The 23172-nt window shown below is 41.7% G+C and overlaps 1 protein-coding gene across 1 annotated transcript; it reads right to left on the reverse strand.

Moving 5' to 3' along the window:
- Nucleotides 1–1798: 1798 nt before the first annotated feature.
- Nucleotides 1799–22715, reverse strand: alx4a (ALX homeobox 4a; the record flags this gene model as incomplete). Its single annotated transcript, XM_080729995.1, is given in 4 exon segments — nt 1799–2119; nt 3688–3795; nt 3797–3816; nt 22385–22715. Coding segments are annotated over 4 exon segments (780 nt in total).
- Nucleotides 22716–23172: the final 457 nt, after the last annotated feature.

Genomic DNA, 23172 nt, shown 5'->3' on the forward strand with positions numbered 1-23172 from the left:
AAAATGTAAAATATCAGTATGCCCAACTGATAAACCATATCTATGTCATTGCCAGAACTCTTGGCAAAGTGTGATGGCAGCAAAGGCAGCATTACATCTCATTTTTGTCTCCCCTTGTTTCTCTCGTATATGCAGACGTGTCCTGAGAGGAAAATGCGAAAAGGTTGTAACAAGGGAGGAGACAGGGAACTTAATAACGCATATGTCTTTAACTGTCCAAGCTAAGCTCCGACCCCAAGACAAAAGAAAAATGAATGAAGCATGGGTTCAAACTTCAGACTGCGCAGGCCAATGTCCCCATACTGAAGCTATCTGCAAGATCCATGCATAAAGCTAATGACTTCAAATGTTTGGCTTTGAATATGAGAGAAATGTGACAAGGACAGAAAGAAATAAAATACACTTCTCCCTGTACCAAACCAAATTGAGTAGACCACGAAATAACATTCACATAGCCTACGAGACAGGCCCGACTGCCTAAACATCAAAGATGATGACATATAAGATTATTTTTTTTAAAGCTGCTGAGAGCTGACATCTTTTCAGTGTTTTAAAGTGTCAATATTAGAAAGAATAACCTCCCCCAGGTCAGTCTGCTGTCTTTCTAGCTGGTCTGGGTGTTATTTCTGGCAGGCTGACTGACTGGTGGGCACTTGTCTCGGTGGAACCTTCAGAAAGTGGAAATGCAAAGGGTACAGGCAGGTCCACTTTGAGCTTGTCCTCTTGAAAACAGTGCTGGCTGTGTTTGGAGGCTGGTGCTCCCAGGCTCTGCAGCCCTGAGAGCAGCAGGCCTGCTGTGTCCCTCGCAATACTCCCACACATCACTTCCTCACCGCCCTCCACCATCTCCTCCACCCTTCCTCTCCACCCTGGCCTCCAGACTCTAGTGTGGCAGGTAGATCTCTCCCTCTGCCCACACTCAAACAAAAACATATTTCATTTCTTTGACTTTTAAATGCTGAAAGGTAAAACCAAATAGCGCTGGATGATGTGTAAAGCAGGGCTGCAGCTCCAGGCTTTGTGTTGTAGCTGAGAAAGTTCATAATATGAAAATGTTGCCGTCCTCTCTCTGCTTTAAAAAGCCATGCAATACGGTATGGAAGAATGATATATTAAACACAATATGTTTAAAGGATTCTTAAACACATTATTTGGGGAATAAAAAGAAAAGAAAGAAAGTTGAGAGGGAACATTACACTCAAAATTTAAATAAGAAGATAATAAAAATGTGTTTGTACGGAAAAGCTACAATGACATTGACAGCTCTGTACAGAAGAGCATTTGCTGTATTTGAGCAAATTAAGTGCACGATTCATTTGAAATAATTCAGCTATGATTTGGGTTTTACTTTGCCTTTTCTTACCGGCCACTGCACAACAAAATACAGAGTGACCATTTAACTCTGGATTTCTACACAGAGTAATAAAATCCTCAGTGTTAATGTATCCATGTGTAACTCCTCTCTGAGTCAAATTAACACTGAGCATTTGACTTTGTATACTGCAGCGTGGCTTATATTACAGCACTTCAACACAATGATTCTTGTTGCTGTCTCTGGCCCGAAAAAAGACACATCCAGCAACGCCGTGTCCATCATCCTTCCATGGTCTCTTCATGGGTCATTTAGCTCCATCCATGTTTTCTGTACTCATTTCCTGTTTTTTAAGGTAGTCACTGTTTACACGCCAGTTATACATTTTAGTGCCCACTCTCTTCATATTGGGTTATTTTGTTTTGTTTGGGAGGGTTTTGTGAGGAGGGATTGGTTGGAAAGGATCTCCCAGTCAGCATTAACACATCATGTGGCCCATGATATGGCTGCACTGTGCTCCTTGGCCTTCATGCGCAAGGCAGCAATGCTGGAGGATTTGCGGTCAGGGTCCATGTTGAGATCGTACCCGTTGATGCCCGTGCCCACGCCGGGTGGGCCCCCAAATAGACTGCCCATGTGTGTCTGTCCCATGTGACCCCCTGGGCTTGGCACACCCAGGAAATCAGACACCCCTCCGGCAGAGTGCGGGTGGGGGCTCATGCATGAGGTCACAGTGTCACAGGGTACAACACAGCCTGGCACAGGAGATGCTCCGCTGCCGCCACCGATCCAAGATGGATTCTGGATCTGAAATAGAAAGACAGTGGATGTGCATTTGAGTTCACTGTTGATGGTTATACTCAGGGGCGTCACAAGGGGTAGGAAAGTGGGACTGAGTTACTAGGGCCCAAGGTGGAGGGGCCCTAGTAACTTTAGCTATTGAGAAATAGCAGATATACAAGCTCACAGCGCGGCACCGAGTGCCGCGCTGCGAGCTTGTAGATCTGCTATTTTTGAAAAGTCGTGAAAATGTGCGCAAATCTTTGAATATATGTATTTTTTAACTCAAATTTTGCTTCTGGGGGGGTCCCTGGAATTAAATATTTTGAGATGGGGGGGTCCTTCACATGAAAAAGTTTGAGCATCACTGACATGGAAACATAGGTTTCTTGGCACACATTTTCACGATTTTTCAAAAATACCAGATCTACAAGCTCGCAGCGCGGCACATAGTTAACATTCATGGGGGGCCCGCAGTGAATCCTTGTACCCAGGGCCCAGAATTTGGTGTGACGCCCCTGGTTATACTGTATATACTATATAGTCTATCTGCAGGTTCTCGCCAGGGGTCCTTGAGGGGGTTCCAGGCGATCCCCATAATACGGACCCATTGTTAAACCACAGCATTACTCCATCCTATGTTAAAATGTACAGCGTTGGGACGATGGTGGATGTCACAAGCGTAACATTGCACCGATGCAGACGAAACAGAAGTCGTTGCCTAACAGCACTGATTTTAGCATGTGGCCTAATTAGCCATAATTGGACAATAATTGTTATTTATTCTGGACAAAATCCTATCCAACAATAAAAACATATATACAGTATAAATATTCTAAGATTTGGTCTGAGAGACTAAACTCTAAAGTTGACTAAAGGTTCATTGATATGAAAAAGCTTGAGAAACACCGGTCTATAGAAATAATAGAGAATTCCACCATCTCTCAGTATCGGCCTGTTTCAGCATTAGGGACACCATTAATAATAATCAATCTGAGTCATATTTCCTGACGTCATTCTCACTATTTTGCCACAGTGAACAAACGAAGGTAGCAGCTAAACAGTTTTTTCCCCTTTAAGCACTCTAACGTGTAGTTTTCTCGTTCACAGAGTTCAGTCCTGCATTAGCTCTCCATGACTGTCTACTTAAATATCCATGCTTCCTGTTTCGATTCCCTCACTCCGAGGCCCTTGCTCAGGAAGCTGCTATGGGAGCTGTATTTGGGAGGGGTGTATGAGACAGGGGCAAGGGTGCTGGGGGCCCAGGCTGTCATCATGATGGCCAGATGTGCACAGAAATGATTTGAGAAGAAGTACTAGCCTATTACTCCACTGTGCTTTGCAAAGAAGACAAAGAAATACACCATACACACACAGACACTTGTCCTTCTTAAAGCCTAACTAAATGAATAATGCTGTCTAATGCTTCGTTTATGCCATACTATGGTGTGCATGCTGATAATAGCTTTACAAGCTCACAACAAGCTTGTAGATCTGCTATTTTTGATCTGGCTTTGACTGGCAAAATACGAAATGTTTGGCACATATATTATTATGCCTCCCAGACAACTCATGCCCTGCCAGCGTTCACTTACCTGTGCATAGTTCTCAGGTCGGGTTAGAAGAGGCAGCTCGTACGCTGTGGAGAAGTGCGTTCGGACCTGTTGCATCTGACCGAAACGCTCCCTCTTCCTCCACTTGGCTCGTCGATTCTGGAACCAGACCTGCAGGGTGAAAAAAAAAGTCAGGATTTAGTACATTCATTTCATCTCTGTGAGACCTGCCATCGAAACCCTCTCGTGATTTGGTGGCGAAGTGTCTGGGTTTGATTCAAGGATTTCCCAGATTCAGGGAATCAGGGCCTGATATTCCAGCGTGTGCTGTGCAGGTTGCTTCTGAGATTCACTTCCACCCACTCTGTGTGTGTGTGTGTGTGTGTGTGTGTGTGTGTGTGTGTGTGTGTGTGTGTGTGCTGTGTGTGTGTGTGTGTGTGTGTGTGTGTGTGTGTGTGTGTGTGCGTGCTGTGTGTGTGTGTGTGTGTGTGTGTGTGTGTGTGTGTGTGTGTGTGTGTGTGTGTGTGTGTGTGTGTGTGTGTGTGTGTGTGTGTGCGTGCGTGCGTGCGTGCGTGCGTGCGTGTGAGAGAGAGAGGGGGGGGGGGGGGTTGTCGTGCAGCCTAGAACCGCATATATATTTCATAGATCTCAAGGAAATACTTTACTATTGATGCCAGTATTTATACAGATAAGATCTTTCCTTTGAATAGAAAAATGATCCCAAGGCTCACGGCCAAGGCTGAAGATACTACTATTACAGATGCTACAGATAGGCATGTTGCATGTTATTTATGCACACAGCTGAATCACCTCTTAAATTCAATTGGTGAATACCAGTGTCCTGTCAAGGTATTACTATTTTCTCACACTTTTTGTCTTGGGCTCCTGACAATGTTCAACTTTCGTTTAACTGCCCATACTTTCCAGCCCTCTTTTGAGAATTGGGGAAATTGAAAAGTGATACGGGATTATAACAAGAGCTTGTTTTCATTTTCTGTTTAATTTCCTGAGGCCTAAAGCTCTTGGCTTTGAGATGCTACCGTCTCTAGCATAAAAAAGGCGGGTAGATATGATGATGGACAAATACATTATTTTCTAGATGTTCTCAAGCATTTCCCTCTCCCTCCCCTCACTTAATCTACCTGCTATATTTCTTTGAATGTTATGCAATGCACAAGCTCACTCTTTTGTCTCACTAATGAATCCCCTCTTCACTATATCTGAGCATAAGGTTGGAAGGTGCCTAGTTTTGCACTCAGCGTTGACAATGTAACTAACAACCAACCAGACACTTCTGTACTCTTATCTGATGGACCTTTGTTTAGAGCAGAGTCTGCTGGCTATTATGTAGGGAAAACATATTTTGTGCATACTCAGTAGTGACAGTAATTGGCAAAGACCTTGACAGCTAAAGTAGCTCAGAGACTTACAATGAGGCTTTATTTATGTTACAGCCCAGAGAGAAAGAGCAGAGAAACGCCAAACTGGCCCCAGCAGGAGGGCTGTTTGGGGTTCAAAACACTTTGAAGTTAGAGACCCGCTGCAAGGATTGATAACCTGCCTCTGCTGTCACTCATGTCAGCCTCCACGCCACAGCAAACGAAGCCAAGTCTATACCTGGGCTCGGTTCTCCCAGAATGATGTGGCACTAACAAGGTCTTGAAATCTTGTTTGAAAGATGCTGCCATTTTTTAGTCTTTCCTAAAAGCCAGTGGCTCAGGAGTGGCCGCTTGGGAATCGGAATCTGTCCTTGAGCAAGACACTTAACCCCTAACTGCTCCTGATGAGCAAGTTGGTGCCTTGCATGGTTTTCTCTACCACCAGTGTGTGAATGGGTTAATGTAAAGCATTTTGGATAAAGGTGAATCAGTTCATTGAAATATGTGGCCATGGAAGTGGTCCTCGGAGAGGTGGAGATAGTATCAAACACCTCTTACAACGGGAAAACGTTTGGATTTTCCAACTCAAAGCTGTTTCCAGATCTCAATGAGGAAATATAGGGTGCGTTTGAAAATTCCCACACCGAGCGCACTCACGTCACGTATTAGTTTGTATCGGCCAGTGCGCTCAGTGCTGTATTTCCGAACGCGCCCTTGTGAATGAGTGAATGTTATAATATAAAACATAAAGTATGATTCAGTCCTTGATCCTTAATATCAGGAGGTTCGCTTCAATAAAGTTTATCAATGATGAGCAGCTTGGACTATTCTTAGAAATGGAACCAAATTGCTTATTTTTTTAATTCATTTGTATTATTAGTTTTTCTTTCTTATTGCATTACTTTACATTTCTTATTGCATTACATGCCACATTCACTCTGCGGAAACAATCAATCAAAAAACCAAAATCTGTTATTTTCGTAGAGCAACACTGAAATACAACAAATAAGTTAGATGTTACAACTTTCAACATGGCATGGTCGGGTAGGTGAAGATCGTCAAAAAAGATCTAGAATTTTCAAAGATAGCGAAAATAGCAGATATATGTTGCAAGTTGCAACATGAGGCGTTGATTTTTAGTTTTGAGTATTTTGCTGTTATTGAAATAGGGCTTAAGTGGTTAAATGGACTACACAGACATATCTTCAGTCCTCAGCTTGGAAGTGTAAGCTCATATGAACACCTGTGTTTGCATGCTGAACTCTACTTGTCAAAGACCATCTTGACTCTCTGAGCTTTTTAGACTGACAGAATGGTGAGCCTGAGAGACGCAATGTTGTTGAAACCCCTAACCCTTGACCCCTGACCTTCCCGTGTATCTGTAGTGCATATGACTCAGAGCTGAACTTACTCTCTCCCTTTGAAACCAGAAGACAGAAAAAGCAAACATCTCCAGGGCTAACATTTTAAATAAAGCCCTCTTGTTCTGTCACACCAGAGCCACCAGACAACGAATGTATGATATCACCATCTTTACCACGATACCAATGTTCAGAGTTTGTAGTTAAATCATCCTGTCTTTTAAAACCAAAAATATGTAATGAAATCACCCACTTCCAGACTCTCATTGGGTTTTGCTGAGCAGTTTGTCCACTTACAGCATAACCTCAAGATTCATGAGCTGTGAGCGCGTCTTCGTGTGAATGACCTGGATAAAGTGCTGCGCAGCCCCGCTCTTTGACTGACGAGGCATCTTGTCTCTTTTATCTTTTTAACTTGAGTGTTTTAAGAGGGCCGTTGGGAAGGCTAGGGGCTGTAAAGCCAAGACCAGCTGAAGGCAGGCGGTTGTGTGTGATAGCGAGAGGAGCACAGCAGAGAAGCATACCTTCAGAGTCTCAGAACTGAGTTATAACCCTCTGGCTGCAGACACTTCCTGTGTTTCACTGCCACGCTTTTTTTTTTCTTCTGGTCACTGTTCCAACACGTCATGTAAAAGACTGGATTTAATCTGGGGCTAATCTCACTTTTTTCCTCATTTCTCTCCCACCACTCACTGTGCTAGACACTAGTCGCTCGACAAAGAGATGTGTGAAGATGTATATAGGATCTCCTTTTGTCATGTGACGGCAAAGGGGAAATGCTTCTAAAAAAAAGTTCCCAAAAGTTGTTTATGTTGTCAAGCGCATGATCAGAAAGAACAAACGCTCAGCTTGCTTAAAAAGCTCATGGGAAGGTTTTTCACACCTTCACTGGAGACCACAGCGGGGACACATTCCTCTCTGAACAGGAAGTTAATGAAAGAAAAACACAGGGAATCCAGGGGCTTTTGGTTGTCTCTGGTGCACACACTTATATGCACATGCAAGCTTACGCACACACATACACACATATGTGTGTGTGTGTGTGAGTGTGTGTGTGTGTGTGTGCGTGCGTGCGTGCGTGCGTGCGTGCGTGCGTGCGTGCGTGCGCGCACTCACAAACACTGCCTCATAGTCTGTCTGCCGTCCAACGAAGTTGGAATGCAAGGGTGGTCATGAAAGGATTATATGCAAATCATCCAGGAAGGTCACAGGAAGGTTTCAGGTCTCGGGGTATAGGATGCCGCAGGGCTGACTCAATATACTGTAGCTGCTAGCATAGCTGAGCTCAGGTTCAGGTGCAGGGTAGAGAACATGATGGAAGCTGGAGCAGAGTAGAATGTGTCTCCTCGTATGTTAATGACAGTCTGCTTCTCTTGACAATGAACATATGAGGCCCAGACAGCCCCAAACCTCAGACCCCGCTGCCCCTCTGTCCCCCCCCCACTCCCCCCGCCCTGTGTTGGCTCCCACTCCCTTTCTCTTTTTCTCCCTCTACTCCCACACTAGCAGATAAATCTCTCACGCTGTTCCATGAGTGACGTTATCTCTGCAGAGCTGCAGATGTTGATGGATCCATGAGGTTCTGCTCTCCAAATATTGTCTGCTGCTCTCGGACGGAGAGCTTGTTTGATTTACTGGAAGGCAACATCCATGTGGATATATGGCCTTGTTGCTTGATTATGCCTCCATTGTTTTTATTCCTTACTCTCAGTCCAGCATTACAAATTGACATGTGTCGGTTTCATTCAATGCTCTGTATATTTGATATTTAATTTGTTCTCTCTGGAGCTGTACACATAAGACTTGGCTTCAAGTAAGACTAAAAAGCTCTTAACGCGACTTAACTTGTACTCCTCTGCCGTGGGACTTGATTTACTTGTGACTTGACTGCTTTAAGACTTGACTTGAGACTTAAAAGCAAAAACTTCCAGTAAAACCCTGAAGCAATAGCTTATTCAAAGAATGCAACTTCAAATGTATCACTATCACAGGTCTGGATTAACCTACTGACTTGAACTTGTACCAAAAGACTTAAAAACAGCTCTGGTTGTCTCTTTGGTTTTGTAACTATTATAACCAACACAATATTCATAAAACAAGACATGTTCAATTCCATACGACTAAAAAATGAATGTTTTTCCTACGCTACAACTGTGCCGTTTCAACTCTTCGGTATTACTCTTTTCCGGCAAATGTCCTGCAGATGCAGTACATTGCAGTTTATTTCCCTGTTTTGCCTTTCTAAGTTTTATGGAGCGTATTTTTGCAGAAACTTGCAACTGGCAAGAAACCACTCCATTCACATTGAAAAGCAGAATCCACCTTCATAGATAGATTTAAACTTCGAAGTCAGAGAAGGACATACATAGCAAAAATAGCTGATCTACAAGCTCAATGTTCTGCAAATCCCCTGAAAATGTACTGTCTTGCCAATGGCAGGACGTGTGAAGCTTTGAAATGGCACATCTGTAGTCTCTGGATCTTGTTGAGGGCTAAAATATGAATTAATTTGTTTAATCTGCTGTCCAGGGCTGCTTAAAAATCTCAGCCACAAAAACACAATCAGTGACTTATTTTGTATGTATTTCATGTGTTACATGTATTACACTTTACCTGCACGCGGGCTTCAGTCAGGTCAGTCCTCAGTGCCAGCTGCTCGCGGGCGTACACATCAGGGTAGTGTGTTTTCTGGAAGACCTTCTCCAGCTCCTCTAGCTGGTAACTTGTGAAGGTGGTGCGGTTCCGTCTTTTCTTTCCTTTGTTGCTCTCTCCGCCGTCACCTTTATCCAGTTGGCTCGCCAGGTCGGTGCCCAGAGGCCTATCAGAAGCGACCTTGATGGCCTGGTCTTTTACACCCAGATAGCCTCCGTCCATTCCTGGGGTGTCAGAGGACTGGGAGGTCAGTTCAGAGTCTGTGAGACCTGTGCTGTCTTTACCTGGCAGGGAGACAGGGAGAAAGACCATTAGAAGTGGTATTAATTGTGAATTATGACAGGGGTCTTCAATGTTTTCAGGCCAAGGACACCTTAGTTGAGAGAGAGATGAAGCAGGGACCCACATAACCTTATCATAGATTCCCCTCTATACCAAAGTTCCTTGTCGAAATTAGCTGATCTACAAGCTCACAACGCCTCGCGCTTATGATCATTATAAAAGGGTAATAGTGAAGGAATGCATGAAAGGCAGCTGATGCTGTAGCGTCTTTATCAGGCGTATTGTCATTGACACAGCATGTCATGTTCACTGGATAGAAATGAAAGACAATTGAGATAGATGTGTAAAGTCTATGGTATATTATACTCTGCACTGTCTGCAGTGCCAGGAACAGATTCTTCTTTCTCTGAGTTATGTTGTTGTGTGACAAATGAAATCTGTCAGGCTGTTTGTCAATCTGTGCATTGGGAGTTTATCTGGATCTCCTGTTGCAGTTCATCAATAATACTGCTATCTCATATGGAATGCTATCTCGGGCTTCAACTGTAGTCTGATAAAATAAGACAACTGCTGCAAACTGCCCATCAGCAGTAATTTGGTGGCCAGTCATTTCTAGGCATGTACACATGGACACATGTCCACACACTGATAATAAACTCCCATAATGCTCTCTGTGCCAGTGTGCTTTTCTATGTTGGTAACTCTTTGTGCCCTGTTCCACAAGCTTAGATCATCATCAAAAGCCTCTTCTCAGAACTCTTCACATGAACTCTCCATCTGAACTTTCTTTTACCCACAATGTGAATTGCAGTTCAATTTGTAATATTTTATTTCAGAGGATATGGTATTTGAAAGGGTTTATAGAACAAAGGTTTCAAGTTTATGGCTTCATGATGCTTTATGAGACCACAGCCACCCTGTCAGGAAACTCTCTCTGGCTCAGTCTAGTGGTGATTCTAAGCACTGCATCATTTCTTAGCGTGCCTTGCAAGGTTATTTTCAGGACCTGGGGTTCAACTCTGTTCATCTTGTGTCCCTGGCTTGGTTAGATCCTTATCAAGTTAGAGCCAGGAGATGGGTGTGTTTATGGACTCCTTTTGCATTTCTTAGCACTCAGCACAGGGCAGAAAGCAACACACACACACACACACACACACACACACACACGCAAGCACGCACAAACACACGCACACACAGACACACAGACACACACACACACACACACACACACACACACACACACACACACACACACACACACACACGCACACACACACACTCATGCACACACTCGCACGCACACGCGCGCGCACACACACACGCACACACACACGCACACGCACACACACACACACACACACACACACACACACACACACACACACACACACACACACGAACACACACACACACACACACACACACACACACACACACACACACACACACACACACACATGCAGCCATGTTGGGTAATGTGCTGCAAGGTAGTGGGACCTGATTGTTTAGATTAGGGCTGCACATGCATGCACGCATGCAAGTTTGTACATAAACTACACACACAGATGCACGAATGCACAGATATCATTCAAATATGATGGCAAGACAGGAAACTAGGCCAACTATAAGTCTCGTGGTGATCAGTGATATCTTTTTGAGGTCAGCAACGGGTCAGCCACCAAAGGGCTACACCAGGCTATTTCATTGTGCTCATTACTGATCATTATTGTTTTAATGTCCCCATCTCTTATGAACAAATAATAATATTAAGTAGCCACCTATTAGTGATAAATATTGGACACATGATGTGGGCTACGTATGTGTTCAGCACATATATAAATATCAAAAACATAACAAAAATGGCAATTAGAACTGAAGTGTTCAAACAATTGCTTACCTATTCTTTTTTTTAAATGAATTTTTATAGTGTTTTTGCAGTTTTTTGTCGATATTTCAATATAACATTTGTTCTACGTCCTAGTATTTCGATGCAGGTGAATGTTAACCTGGTGAAACGCTAACCTGCCGATGCTGTTGAGTAGCTAACCTGCCGACGCTGGTGAATGTTAACCTCTATGCCTAAACCTAACCCAAACCCTAACCCTAACCTCAGTAACCCTGACGCTGGTGAGTAGCTAACCTGCCGACGCCCGTAGTCGAAATAATGGGAAGTAGAAATAGCGAGATTTCCCCGTTTTTGCCTCAGACAGCCCGGTCCTGCATGATTCAATGAGCCAATAAGGCTTCAGTTATTGAGAGAAAGTCTGGGAATGGAACTATATCTACAGGGCAGAGATGCCGCCTCTGAGTAACTGGGTCTAAGGACCCATGTTTGGGTGGCAGGACCCTGGCTGGGGGTGTAATAGCTCCAACATTGCTGTGCCGTCCGTGACTGACACATCCTGTTAGTCATGAAAGGAGCAAGTGTGTTTTATCCCAACATAAATATTTTCGAGTTATTTCACCATATTCCCCTGGCCTGCAACCATGGCTGCCACAAGGCAGGGCTGTCAAGCTGTTTGAAATCAGGAGCTCCGTCCTGATCAAAGGCTGTTGTTTATATGTCATGTCATTGATGGGTTGTTGGCAGGCACAGGGTATTGTGACAATCTCCTGCTTGTTATCCCTGCTATCAGCCGTGGCTGCAGGCCTCTCCATGCAGCCCAAGGTGCACAGCAGTGAGCCCTCCCTGAGGCCAGACCATATGGAGGGGGGAACCATGAGAAAACCTTATTGCAAATAATGTCTGTCAGGGTATCCCTGTGGAACCAGCGAAGAAGGGGAGCAGGGAGGCCTGGCTGTGCCTGGCTGTGGAAAACATCAACTCTCTCAGACATTATGAAAGTATTATGTCCTTAAAGGTTTGAGCCAAATTACATGACGTAGTACACTAGTGGTCACCAACTAGTAAGTGCTAGTTAATATTAGTTTTTGGTACTAGTGTAAGCCCAACACTGCAAGAATCGACCTCCCAAAGCTTTTCTTGCAAGTGTGTGTATGTTTTTTATTCAAATTAATCTGCTGTACAAAATGTTTTGAGATGCAACCACAGAATGTTCCTTCTTTTTTTCTCTCGCTCCAGTGGATTCTAGATTCCTCACTAGTTCCAGTTACTGCTGACATGAAAGACATGAGAAAACGTTCCAGGGTGTTTTGTTTTTTTGTCACACACTGAGGCTGGAATCAATATTACAACTGTTTTCACAATGTGTAACTGAAATAGTTCCCTATCCCTGTTTAACCTACAGTATATAGAAAAGTGTGCCAATTGGTGCAGGTTGGTGCTGTACGTTTACAGTATGTGCTCAGAGAAAGTTCCAGAAAAACCAAGCAAGTAAAATATATACAGTGTATTTCAAAACAAACTGAAATTTGGCTGTGAAGAGAAATGTTAAACTTAGGGACCAACTAGCTGTTTAATGTCGAAGAGTATTTGCACCTGACCTGAGTGAGAACGAGTCTTGTAAACGCCACTTTACAGGGTCTGCACTTTCCCTTTAAACGTGACACTGAATATCCCTGTAGTTTCATATATAATATGTACTGTGTGTGTGTGTGTGTGTGTGTGTGTGTGTGTGTGTGTGTGTGTGTGTGTGTGTGTGTGTGTGTGTGTGTGTGTGTGTGTGTGTGTGTGTGTGTGTCAGAATAAAGGTACTTTTTTTATAATAAAAAATATATTTTTTATTCCATTGATTGTACTTCATTTCTGGCATGGTGCCTTTGGGTAGAAGTTCCCAAAGTTAGCTTGGGTCAGATGTCTTTTGGAACAGAAAGACGGCCATTAATTGTGAGTTAAAAATGAGGGGGTCACATCAAAGTGTAATTTAATTGGCTGGTAAAGCAGCAGGGCGCCTTCCTACACTCTAGTGGCTGAGGTGGCTGGGGTCAGCTCACAGTGTTTAAAAGAAACATTATAAATTAGACACCCCACAGCGGTCAAAAGAGATCGACAACACAACGTTTCTCAAACTGGGGACTGAGGAGGACGGCCCAAATACTAGACCTGTGGTTCTCAACCTGTGGGTCGGGATCCCAAATCATTTTGGGGGGTCCCCAGATGATTAACATAATGTGCAATGTTGTTTTCTCACTCAACAGTAAACAAACCAACATAAAGTTTAAGTGTATTGAGGGGATCTGCTCATTTCTAAAGTGACAATTTAAGGACTTTTGAATACCTCTAAAATGACAAATTAAACATTGGCCAAATTGTCAAATGTTAGAGGCAGGAATTGTGAAAATAGCCGATCTACATGCTCATGTAGATCGCCTATTTTCACAATAGACCGGTGTTATACAAAATGTAATGCCTCAACTCTTAGTGCTTGTCAGGGTGGGGGGTGCCCAGTTAAAATATGATTATTTTTGGTGTCGCGGACGGGGTTGAGAACCACTGTACTAGACGTAGACAACAATACGCAGGAGAGAGACGGACAGAAGAGAAACACAAGGTGCACATGAGGCTAAGGACAGAAAAAGATGGAGGGAGAAAGTCTTTTAACTGGCTGCAGGAAGCAGATGAAATGTGCGTGAGCTAAGTATTTATTTGTAGCTCTAATTGAGTTTGTTTTTACATCTTATATGGAATGGGCTGTAATAAGGAGCTTTGTTCTCTGAATTTCAGCCAACTCTGAGGCTCACTTGTTGTGAGGCTTCACACAGGCTAGTCTCTCGATTACAGACTTCTGCATTGCTGCAAAAGTGAAAAGAACCGACCTTTTCTTTGACAGTGCGTGGCTAGCCAGATTGCACACAGGCTGACTAAGTGATATATAAGCTAAGTGGACAAGCTTATATACAAGACTGAACTCCTGAGTGCAAGTATCAATGACTGCAACATAGTATATCGTATTTATTGTAATTGCCAGGGAGAAACCTTGTATTGTATCTCATCTTTTATGTTTTTTGTAAAAGAAAAAAGAAAAATAAATCAAGCCCTCTTTTAAGCTTCATCATATGCCACTGCCTTCCAAAATGAGCAAATTTTGTGACCTGCTATTTTTGCTATTTTGAAGAAGAAAGAAATTCAATGTTTTCCACCTATAATAATATGCCCAAAATAGGGAGGTTGAAAGTGGCTAGGTCTGTCTGTGGGTTTTAGCATTAACACATGTTTGTAAATCAATGATATATCTACAAGAGTAGATAATAACTACATTGGATCCATTGGAACACAGGTTCAATTTCCTGAAAAGTAATGTTTTTGGAAATACAAGGTTTCTGCCTTACAGTGATGATATATTCTGTATATCAGTGGTTCTCAACCTTTTCAGGCCGCAACCCCCAAAATAATCATATTCAAACTGGGGACCCACCACCCTGACGAGCACTAAGAGTTGAGGCATTGCATTTTGTATAACACGGTTCTATTGTGAAAATAACTGATCTACATGCTCACAACAATGTTGTGAGCATGTAGATCGGCTATTTTCACAATTTTTGCCTCTAATATTTGACAATTTGGCTAATGTTTCATTTGTCATTTTAGAGGTATTTAAAGGTCCTTAAATTGCTACTTTAGAAATGTGCAGATACCCTCTATAGTACACTTAAACTTTACGTTGGTTTGTTTACTGTTGAGTGATTAAATAGTGTTGCACATTAAGTTAATCATCTGGGGACCCCACTAAATAATTTGGGGGCCCCCCTGGGGGTCCTGACCCACAGGTTGAGAACCACTGCTGTATATGATGCCCCTTGTTTCAGATTGCAAGTAACGACACCACACAGAACTGGCATTGGCAGTGGCCGCCTGTCAACACTGCTGTATGCAAAACCAGAGCTAATCACAAATTGATGAGCAGATGGAGATGGAGATGCAGTTTCAGTTTCAATGTTTCTGTTCGTCTTAACTGACCTTGTCTCTTGTGGAAAGCACAAATGACACCACTATGAATAGCATAACACTATGTGTCAAGTGTGGTGTCAGTTTCAGTCATCGAAAAAGTTCAGGATAAAATACACACAAGAATACTCACGCACGCACGTGCGGACACACTCTTAGCATATACACACGCACAGCACATTTCCTCGTCTCTGCAATATTTTTGCAACAACGCTGCATGTGTGTACGTACGCTACAGAGACACAAAACCCATGTGTACTTGTAGCAATTTTGGACCAGAACCTGCTGGGTAGCCATTCACTTTGAAATTCAACTCTACCGACGGCATAGAGAGAAGACCCTTCCCAGCAGGCTGCTATAAAGTGCACAGACCATTAAAACAAAATATATAGTGCATCCAGAAAACTAAAGACTGATAAATCATATCTCTCTCTCTCTCTCTCTCTCTCTCTCTCTCTCTCTCATTCTCTCTCTCTCGCATTCTCTTTCTTACTCCCGTCTCCTCTTTGTCCCTTAACTTCTCTCTCTCTCTCTCTCTCTCTCTCTCTCTCTCTCTCTCTCTCTCTCTCTCTCTCCCTCTCTCCCCTTCACCATAAATATTTGTCATCTGTTTGAAAGACATTGCATTCAAGTGGGTGTTTTCTGTGCCAAGCATCTAAAATGAAAAACCCTTCACAGTGAGGTTCACTGAACAACATTCATATTATTTCCCAAGGATCCAGTGATTAAAATCCATAATGGATTAATACACAGTTTAACAAGTGTGTTGAAATAGCATAATGAAACAGATCTGCTGTAGTTCTTCATAGATAGCAGTAAACACCACAACAAAGAACCCAAGTAAAAGTTCTATTACAGAGGCATAACACATCTAAAGTGTTAATTTAATACTGAGAGAGTGAACCGTGTCAGAGTTAAATCAGTACTTTGGGTTTTACTGAGCACTGCTGTGAGCGAATAATTTTTCACAAATGTTTGTGTTTTTACTTGAATTACACCCCTATGTGGTCCTTTATACTTTACTTTGTAACAGCCCTGGGCAAATGCACCCTATTGGAAACCCACAACATCTGAAATGAAATGTCCTGAAACCTGTAAATAAAATAAAATAAAATAAAATAAAATAAAATAAAATAAAATAAAATAAAATAAAATAAAATAAAATAAAATAAAATAAAAAATAGTATCTCTCTCTCTCTCTCTCTCTCTCTCACACACACACACACACACACACACACACACACACACACACACACACACACACACACACACACACACACACACACACACACACACACACACATTATACATACATTTACGGCTCTCTGTTCAGACTAGACTGCACAGGGCCAGGAGTCTATACGAGCCTTTTTGAAGCTGTGCTTCTCTCACTGGGCCATGCAGATTGAGGCTAATGTAAATTGCAGTGCCAAAACTTAAACTAAATGGTAAAACGATCCTGAGTCCCTGTCACCTCCACTCATGTCATCGACCTGCTGAAGTGTGCCCTGGTTGTCTACGCTTCATGACTGGTTCCCATTACTCCCTGCTCAAACCAATCAGCGGAGACGGCCATTAAGAAGGACTTAAAATGGTTGTGCTACAGCATGGACAGCAGCAGAAGAAAGCACAATAGAAAAGCGTAGACACGAGCACATTGATAATAATGGTGCTATTGTATCCGATTGTCAATAACCACCTCTACACAGCGAGTGTTCATTTAGCTCTGAGAGTTTAGACATGTAACCAAAGAGACTTGAACACTGAGTATATTTTACAGTGATCCTGCAAGGGGAAATCAGGCTACAACTGCAAGACAACAGAACAGTACAGCAAAATGTGTGTTACTTTAACTTTTGTTGTGTGGCTGAAATTGTCCCTTTTCCCAATAATAAATAGATGATAACATGAAGTGCTGCTTCTTTGATCTTGGATTGGTCGCATGTTATTGCTGAGACCATTGCACTTCTTGGTTACGTTGCAAAAAAGAGAGCATCAAAACGTGATCCGGCTCTAATTACAGGTCAATAACTAGATTGCAGTAAAACACTTTTACTTGGAGTGAGGTTCAAGGTTTATTACAAATAGCTCTGAGCCAAAATGTTGCAAATGGCAGTGCTTTGATGCCGTGGGGTTACTAACTGATTCTCCCTGGTCTGTAAACACAGTGGATCTCTCGCCCTCTCCACACAGATGAGGGCAGGACGGTTAGTGCAGGTCAGTTCTAACCAGGAAGAGATGACACTGAAACAACAGAGCAGTGGTTCCCAACCTCTTCTGGAACAGGGCCCACATGAAGATCTCGAAAGTGATCACGGGCGCGGCCCACCAATCTGACCACAGTCTATCGTTCATAGGGGGAGGGGGTTTAACCCATTTAGACAGTGAACGCATTATTACACATTACTTTGTGCTTTAACTATTGAAAGATAGCACACACACACACACACACACACACACACACACACACACACACACACACACACACACACACACACACACACATATATATATATATATATATATATATATATATAAATCTGCAATTTTTGAAAAATCGTGAATATTTGTGCAAGCCTTTGAATATTTCAAATCCTTCTAAAAAAATTAAAAACCTGTTTCCCATTTCAAAATATTTAGTTCCAGGGACCCCCAGAAGCATTTTTTTTTAATCCATATATATTTTGTAATATTAAAGTTATATTATCATTAAAATCGTAGTGTTTTGCCAATTATTTGGGGGCCAACTTGTAATATCCTCACGGTCCACCAGTGGGTCCAGAACCACAGGTTGGGTTTCACTGCACTGAAACAGGTTGATCTTTATGTGACTTGTCCACTAATGTCCCAGTGAATTAATCATATAGCATCCCAAAAATAGCATAAGCATGTCGCTTTCAGCTAAGAGATGAAAAAACAAGAGCCCCATAGAACCTTGTGATATAAAAATGGGTAAAATAATTCATTGTCCAATGATCACTTCAGAGCTGACACAGTAACCCTTTGAGTAATTCAGATTTAGAGTAATCAACCTTTGTCACTTTATAATTTCAATTTTAAAATCATCCTTGTGTCTCCATGCACACACCAAAATAGCCTACTGGTGATGTGAAGTTTGTAGGCCAATTGTTACTTAAAGGGGAATACCACCCATTTTCAATATTGAACTATGTCATTAATATACCTTAGAGGAGTTGTGTGGAAATAGAAAAAAAGTTCCCCCTCTTCTGTGTTGTCTAGAACTGGAGGATTGATTTTGGGGTTTGTATTGTAAATTACAACTTGATGACATCACACATTGTAATTTACAATACAAACCCCAAAATCAATCCTCCAGTTCTAGGCAACACAGAAGGGGGGGAACTTTTTTTCTATTTCCACACAACTCCTCTAAGGTATATTAATGACATAGTTCAATTTTGAAAATGGGTGGTCTTCCCCTTTAAATGTCCTTCTTATTGCATTTCCCAAAACCATAATCGCCCACTTCATTTTGAACATCAATTAACGTTTCATCGAGCATACAGTATATCTTTCTTTCCTCGTTGATTGGATTCCATTCGATTTGAAACTCCGTCAGGCAGCTCAACGAGGTGATTATCAGGCCTGCATTTCTCCATGAGTGATGAGTCACATTTAATTAGAATTTATAAAACGACGCCACGTCATGAAACTAACATTAAGAAATAAGTAGAAGCTAAATAAATAAATAAATGAAACAGGAAACAGGAAATTGTCCATCGTGTAATAAGAAGAGTGGTCTTTGCCTATACCAAACATGCAGTAGGCCTACATTTGCCCGAATATAGCCTATATGACTGCATGCTGTTCAGTGGTGTAATGTAACTACTAAGTACATTTACTCAAGTAGGCTGACTCTACTTACAGTAAGTACATTTTTTATGTATTTTACTTCACTTGAGTATTTCCAATTTATTTTACTTATAGCCTACTCCACTTAGGCTACTGCAACAGCTACTAACCTACTCTGCAGATATAGGCTATTAAAACATACATTAAATAACCGATCTACAAAGCTCACAAAGCGTCGCATCCCAACGCCTTATGTGAGCTTGTACATCTGCTATTTTTGAACATTCGTAGGCTACTTTATTTTACTTTTGGTGCTTAAAGACAGAGTATAGCTATACTTTGATGGAAACACTTTATACTTTTAGGCCTACTGAACTTTATTTTGGACGTTACTTGTAACAGAGTATTTCTATATTGCAGTAGGCCTATTGATACTTTTACAGTTTACCCAAGTAATTGTAAAATATTTGAGTAGCCTACTTTTTCCACCACTGCAGTCTGCATGTGAGTCCCATTACAGTAAGTAGCCTAATGCGTGAGTTCTATAATAGCTCCGTGCATTTTACTGCTTTATTATTTCTACACTCGCATTAACTCGCTTGTTACACTGACTGATTACCTGCGCTGAAATAAGGGCGACTAATAGACCTACCTATAGGCTACTGGCGCAGCAGCCTGACTTGATGAACAGACCTATAGCCAATTTTTATGTATCACGACTCTTTTCATTTCCTACAAAAATGAAAAAATAAAAATAAATAGGCCTATATCATTTTATTTTTAGGAAAATCAAACAAACAAATAAATACGTCTAAGAAATGCCATAAATAAAATATAATATATCTAAGTAGTAGCCTATAGCCACTATTATAGCTGCTATTTTCGCTAGTTTGGGTCTTTTGGGTCACGGGCTAAAACATTTGGGAACCACAGCCCTATAAAACCTTATTTCTTTTTGGCAAGTCACTAAGCTAGATGCGCGTCATGCTCAGTTAATTTGTAGATCTGTTCTTTTTGGCAAGCGACAGCATCACACGCATGCCATGGAGCCTATCCTATAAATTAAGCAGGTCGGGCCCAAATAAGCGCTGATCTCCCCCGCACTGATAAACTTTAATATTTCAATTAAAAGGTCTATATAAATAACGTAAGTTTAAGATTACAATAATAAATCACTAGATAGGATACAATTTAATTAGCCTAATTTATGACCAAACTTACAGTAGGCTAGCTTTAATTGTTCGCATTAATGCATAATTTCGAATTAATTAGGCTATACAATGAGCCTGGAAATAGAATATAAAGGTTTAATATATGGTTCTGTTGTTTATAAAGAAACGTTTATTTATTTATTCTTAAATGTTTAGTCATATCATATGACGTTCCTTCCTCTGCTAAGTCTATAAATCAACCATTATGCTTTGCATATATTGGCCAATAGAGTATTTTCATTTTATCTCGATTTACCAAATCCATATGCCTGGCCTGTAGCCTAGTTAGTAACTATTATCAAAATATTGTTAAGATAACTGTTATTAGACCTATAAAGGATCAATCACTATTCATGTCAAGGCCTACATCTGTCATTATTAAAGCCTACATGTAGACTATCATATACAGGCCGGCCCTTCCGAAATATTAGAAGAAGAAAAATATAATTATTAACTATTATAATTATTAATGATGATAATTATGATTATGGCGGTGGTTATTAGACATAGGCTATTATTTGTTGCTAATAATAACAATTTCATTATTACTTAATAAGCAGTGATAGCCTACACAACACTATGCTCGTCAAAATTGTCATTAAAAGTTTAACTTTACATGTAGCTTAAGTTTAACAGGCATAATGTTAGACCTAATTGTGTCTTAATTGTCGAGTAGCCTATTATACAATTGTGTTTGTCTTCATTATTATGTTGGATACATACATTTTAAAATAGTAAGCCTATGGGCTAATTATTATTACCCTTATTAATTATTGGTGTATTATTTGTTTAAGTTTAGTGCAAGTTTTTCAATGAATATGGTCGAATAATCAAGGTCGAATAATAGGCTATAGGCCTATGCTCTTAAAACTATATGCAAAAATTGAACCATCGAAATTGGGATGACACTTTATAGAAGAAAATCATGGAAAAGAAAATGTGTGGTGCATAATCAACAACATAATACTATGTCTGGTGAAAATGGAAGGACATGGCGATCGAGGGAAAGCGACGAATATCGTCACAGTCGGGCAGAAACCTCGGATATCCAAGTTTCAAATCTGTGCGTTTTTTCTTTTTTCGTAAAGTAAAGCCCTGCTTCATCATACAAGACTGTCACACAAAACTAGTGTAAATGCATGCAGATCTACAAGCAGATTTTCACTAGTTTAAAATGATAAATACAAAACGAACGGGTTTGGACATACAAGGTTTCCACGGTCACCTCTCTCACTCTCATCACTGCCTGTCAGGGTTAAAGCTCACCTCTCTAACGTGCTTCATATGACCGGAGCTACTAAAGTTAGAGCCAGTATAATTGAGTTAAATGTAATAGTCGGCCAAGAAAGATACATTTATATTCAGTTATACACCACAAAGAAGAGCACATATTTGTCATAAAGAGTTTTGTTCCACTTGGGTTGTTCAATATACAATTACACAGTTCAGTCTGCGTGCATGCTAGAATTATTTGCCACATATTTTTGGTATAGCTACATATTCGTGTGTGTGTGTGTGTGTGTGTGTGTGTGTGTGTGTGTGTGTGTGTGTGTGTGTGTGTGTGTGTGTGTGTGTGTGTGTGTGTGTGTGTGTGTGTGTGTGTGCTTGCGCGCACAGCTGCTGCTTCATAGGCAATTGCCTTTGTTATCTTCTTATTATCTGCAGCACGAAGGATTGTAAGACCTTTTCCTTTCTTTTCTTTTTTTACATGTGGAGCTATACGGAGCTCACAACTAGGCTATATGAAAACCTGTTAATTCAATTGTCCGATTCAGTCCCAATATTAAGGATTGTAATGAAGATTATCGCATTATGTGCCCTAATCTAATTCCGTCGCCGAAGGGAAAATGTGAAAGTCGAGAAGATCTATCCCAGGGACAGTTATTGGCCCTGATATTGGTAGTAAGTTGTGAAGTCCTGTGAATTCATTTTGTAAATACAGTTGTTACAGAAGCAAGTTAGCAAAAAAAGCTCAAGGAATCCACTAGGCTACCAGACTTTGGAAGGAGCTCAGCGGAGCACACGGCGGATGAAATCGAACCAATCAAAGGGAAAAAGTGTCTGCAAAAGATTGAACATTTGCTTTTTCATTCACGATGGGCCTACATAAAATAGCAGAAAACAACGCTAAGTATGGATGTTTAGGCTGTGTAAATAAATACAAAGTTACGTAGGCTATGTTGTACTTGTACTCACCATAGCATGGGGTGAGCGCTCCGTTGTGCAGTTTGCCTTCCTCGGGGGGTGTTTTGCAAGAGGACCTCTGAGTGAAGATGTGGTATTTGCTGAAAGTGCCGTCCCCAGCGGTGGCATCCAATGACTGGCACTCCTGTTGGAATGGGCTCCGGGACTTCTCTCCGTAAGCCTGACCTTTGTTGGGCAGGAAAGTGGGGCTGTATTTGGTGTCACTCGCCTGGAATGTCCTAAAGGGGTTCGATGGGTGATCCCTACCTTGCGCTAGAGAGGCGCTATAATATGAATCCATGGATGTCATATCGCTGTATGACACGCAGGTCTCCGCGTTCATGCCTAAAAAAAGTCGAGGGAAGGGAAAATACGTCGAAACTTTTTTCTTTTGTAAAAGGCAAGCAAACAGATACTCTCTCTCTATCTCTCTCTCTCTCTCTCTCTCTCTCTCTCTCTCTCTCTCTCTCTCTCTCTCTCTCTCTCTCCCTCTCTCTCTCTCCCTCTCTCTCTCCCTCCCTCTCTCTCTCTCCCTACCTCCAAGTCAAGAGATGAACGCACAGAAATACGCGCGCCCGTGCACGGACTCACACAACTCAGCATACACCAGGGTACAGCTGGAATTGGTTATAAAACCATTCAGATCTTTTCCAGGAACCACTGTCGTTTGACCAAGCACTCAAAACTCTCCTGCTGCAAAGTTTAGAGCACAGATCGTCTCTGGCTCACAGTGAGTGAGGATGATGGTACCAGATGAGCTGTGTGTGACACTGTGACTGTGGACTGTCCTCGAGACCTCT

This window comes from Nannobrachium achirus (genome assembly GCF_963921795.1).
Source record: "Nannobrachium achirus genome assembly, chromosome: 7".
In the NCBI taxonomy this organism is placed as follows: Eukaryota; Metazoa; Chordata; class Actinopteri; order Myctophiformes; family Myctophidae; genus Nannobrachium; species Nannobrachium achirus.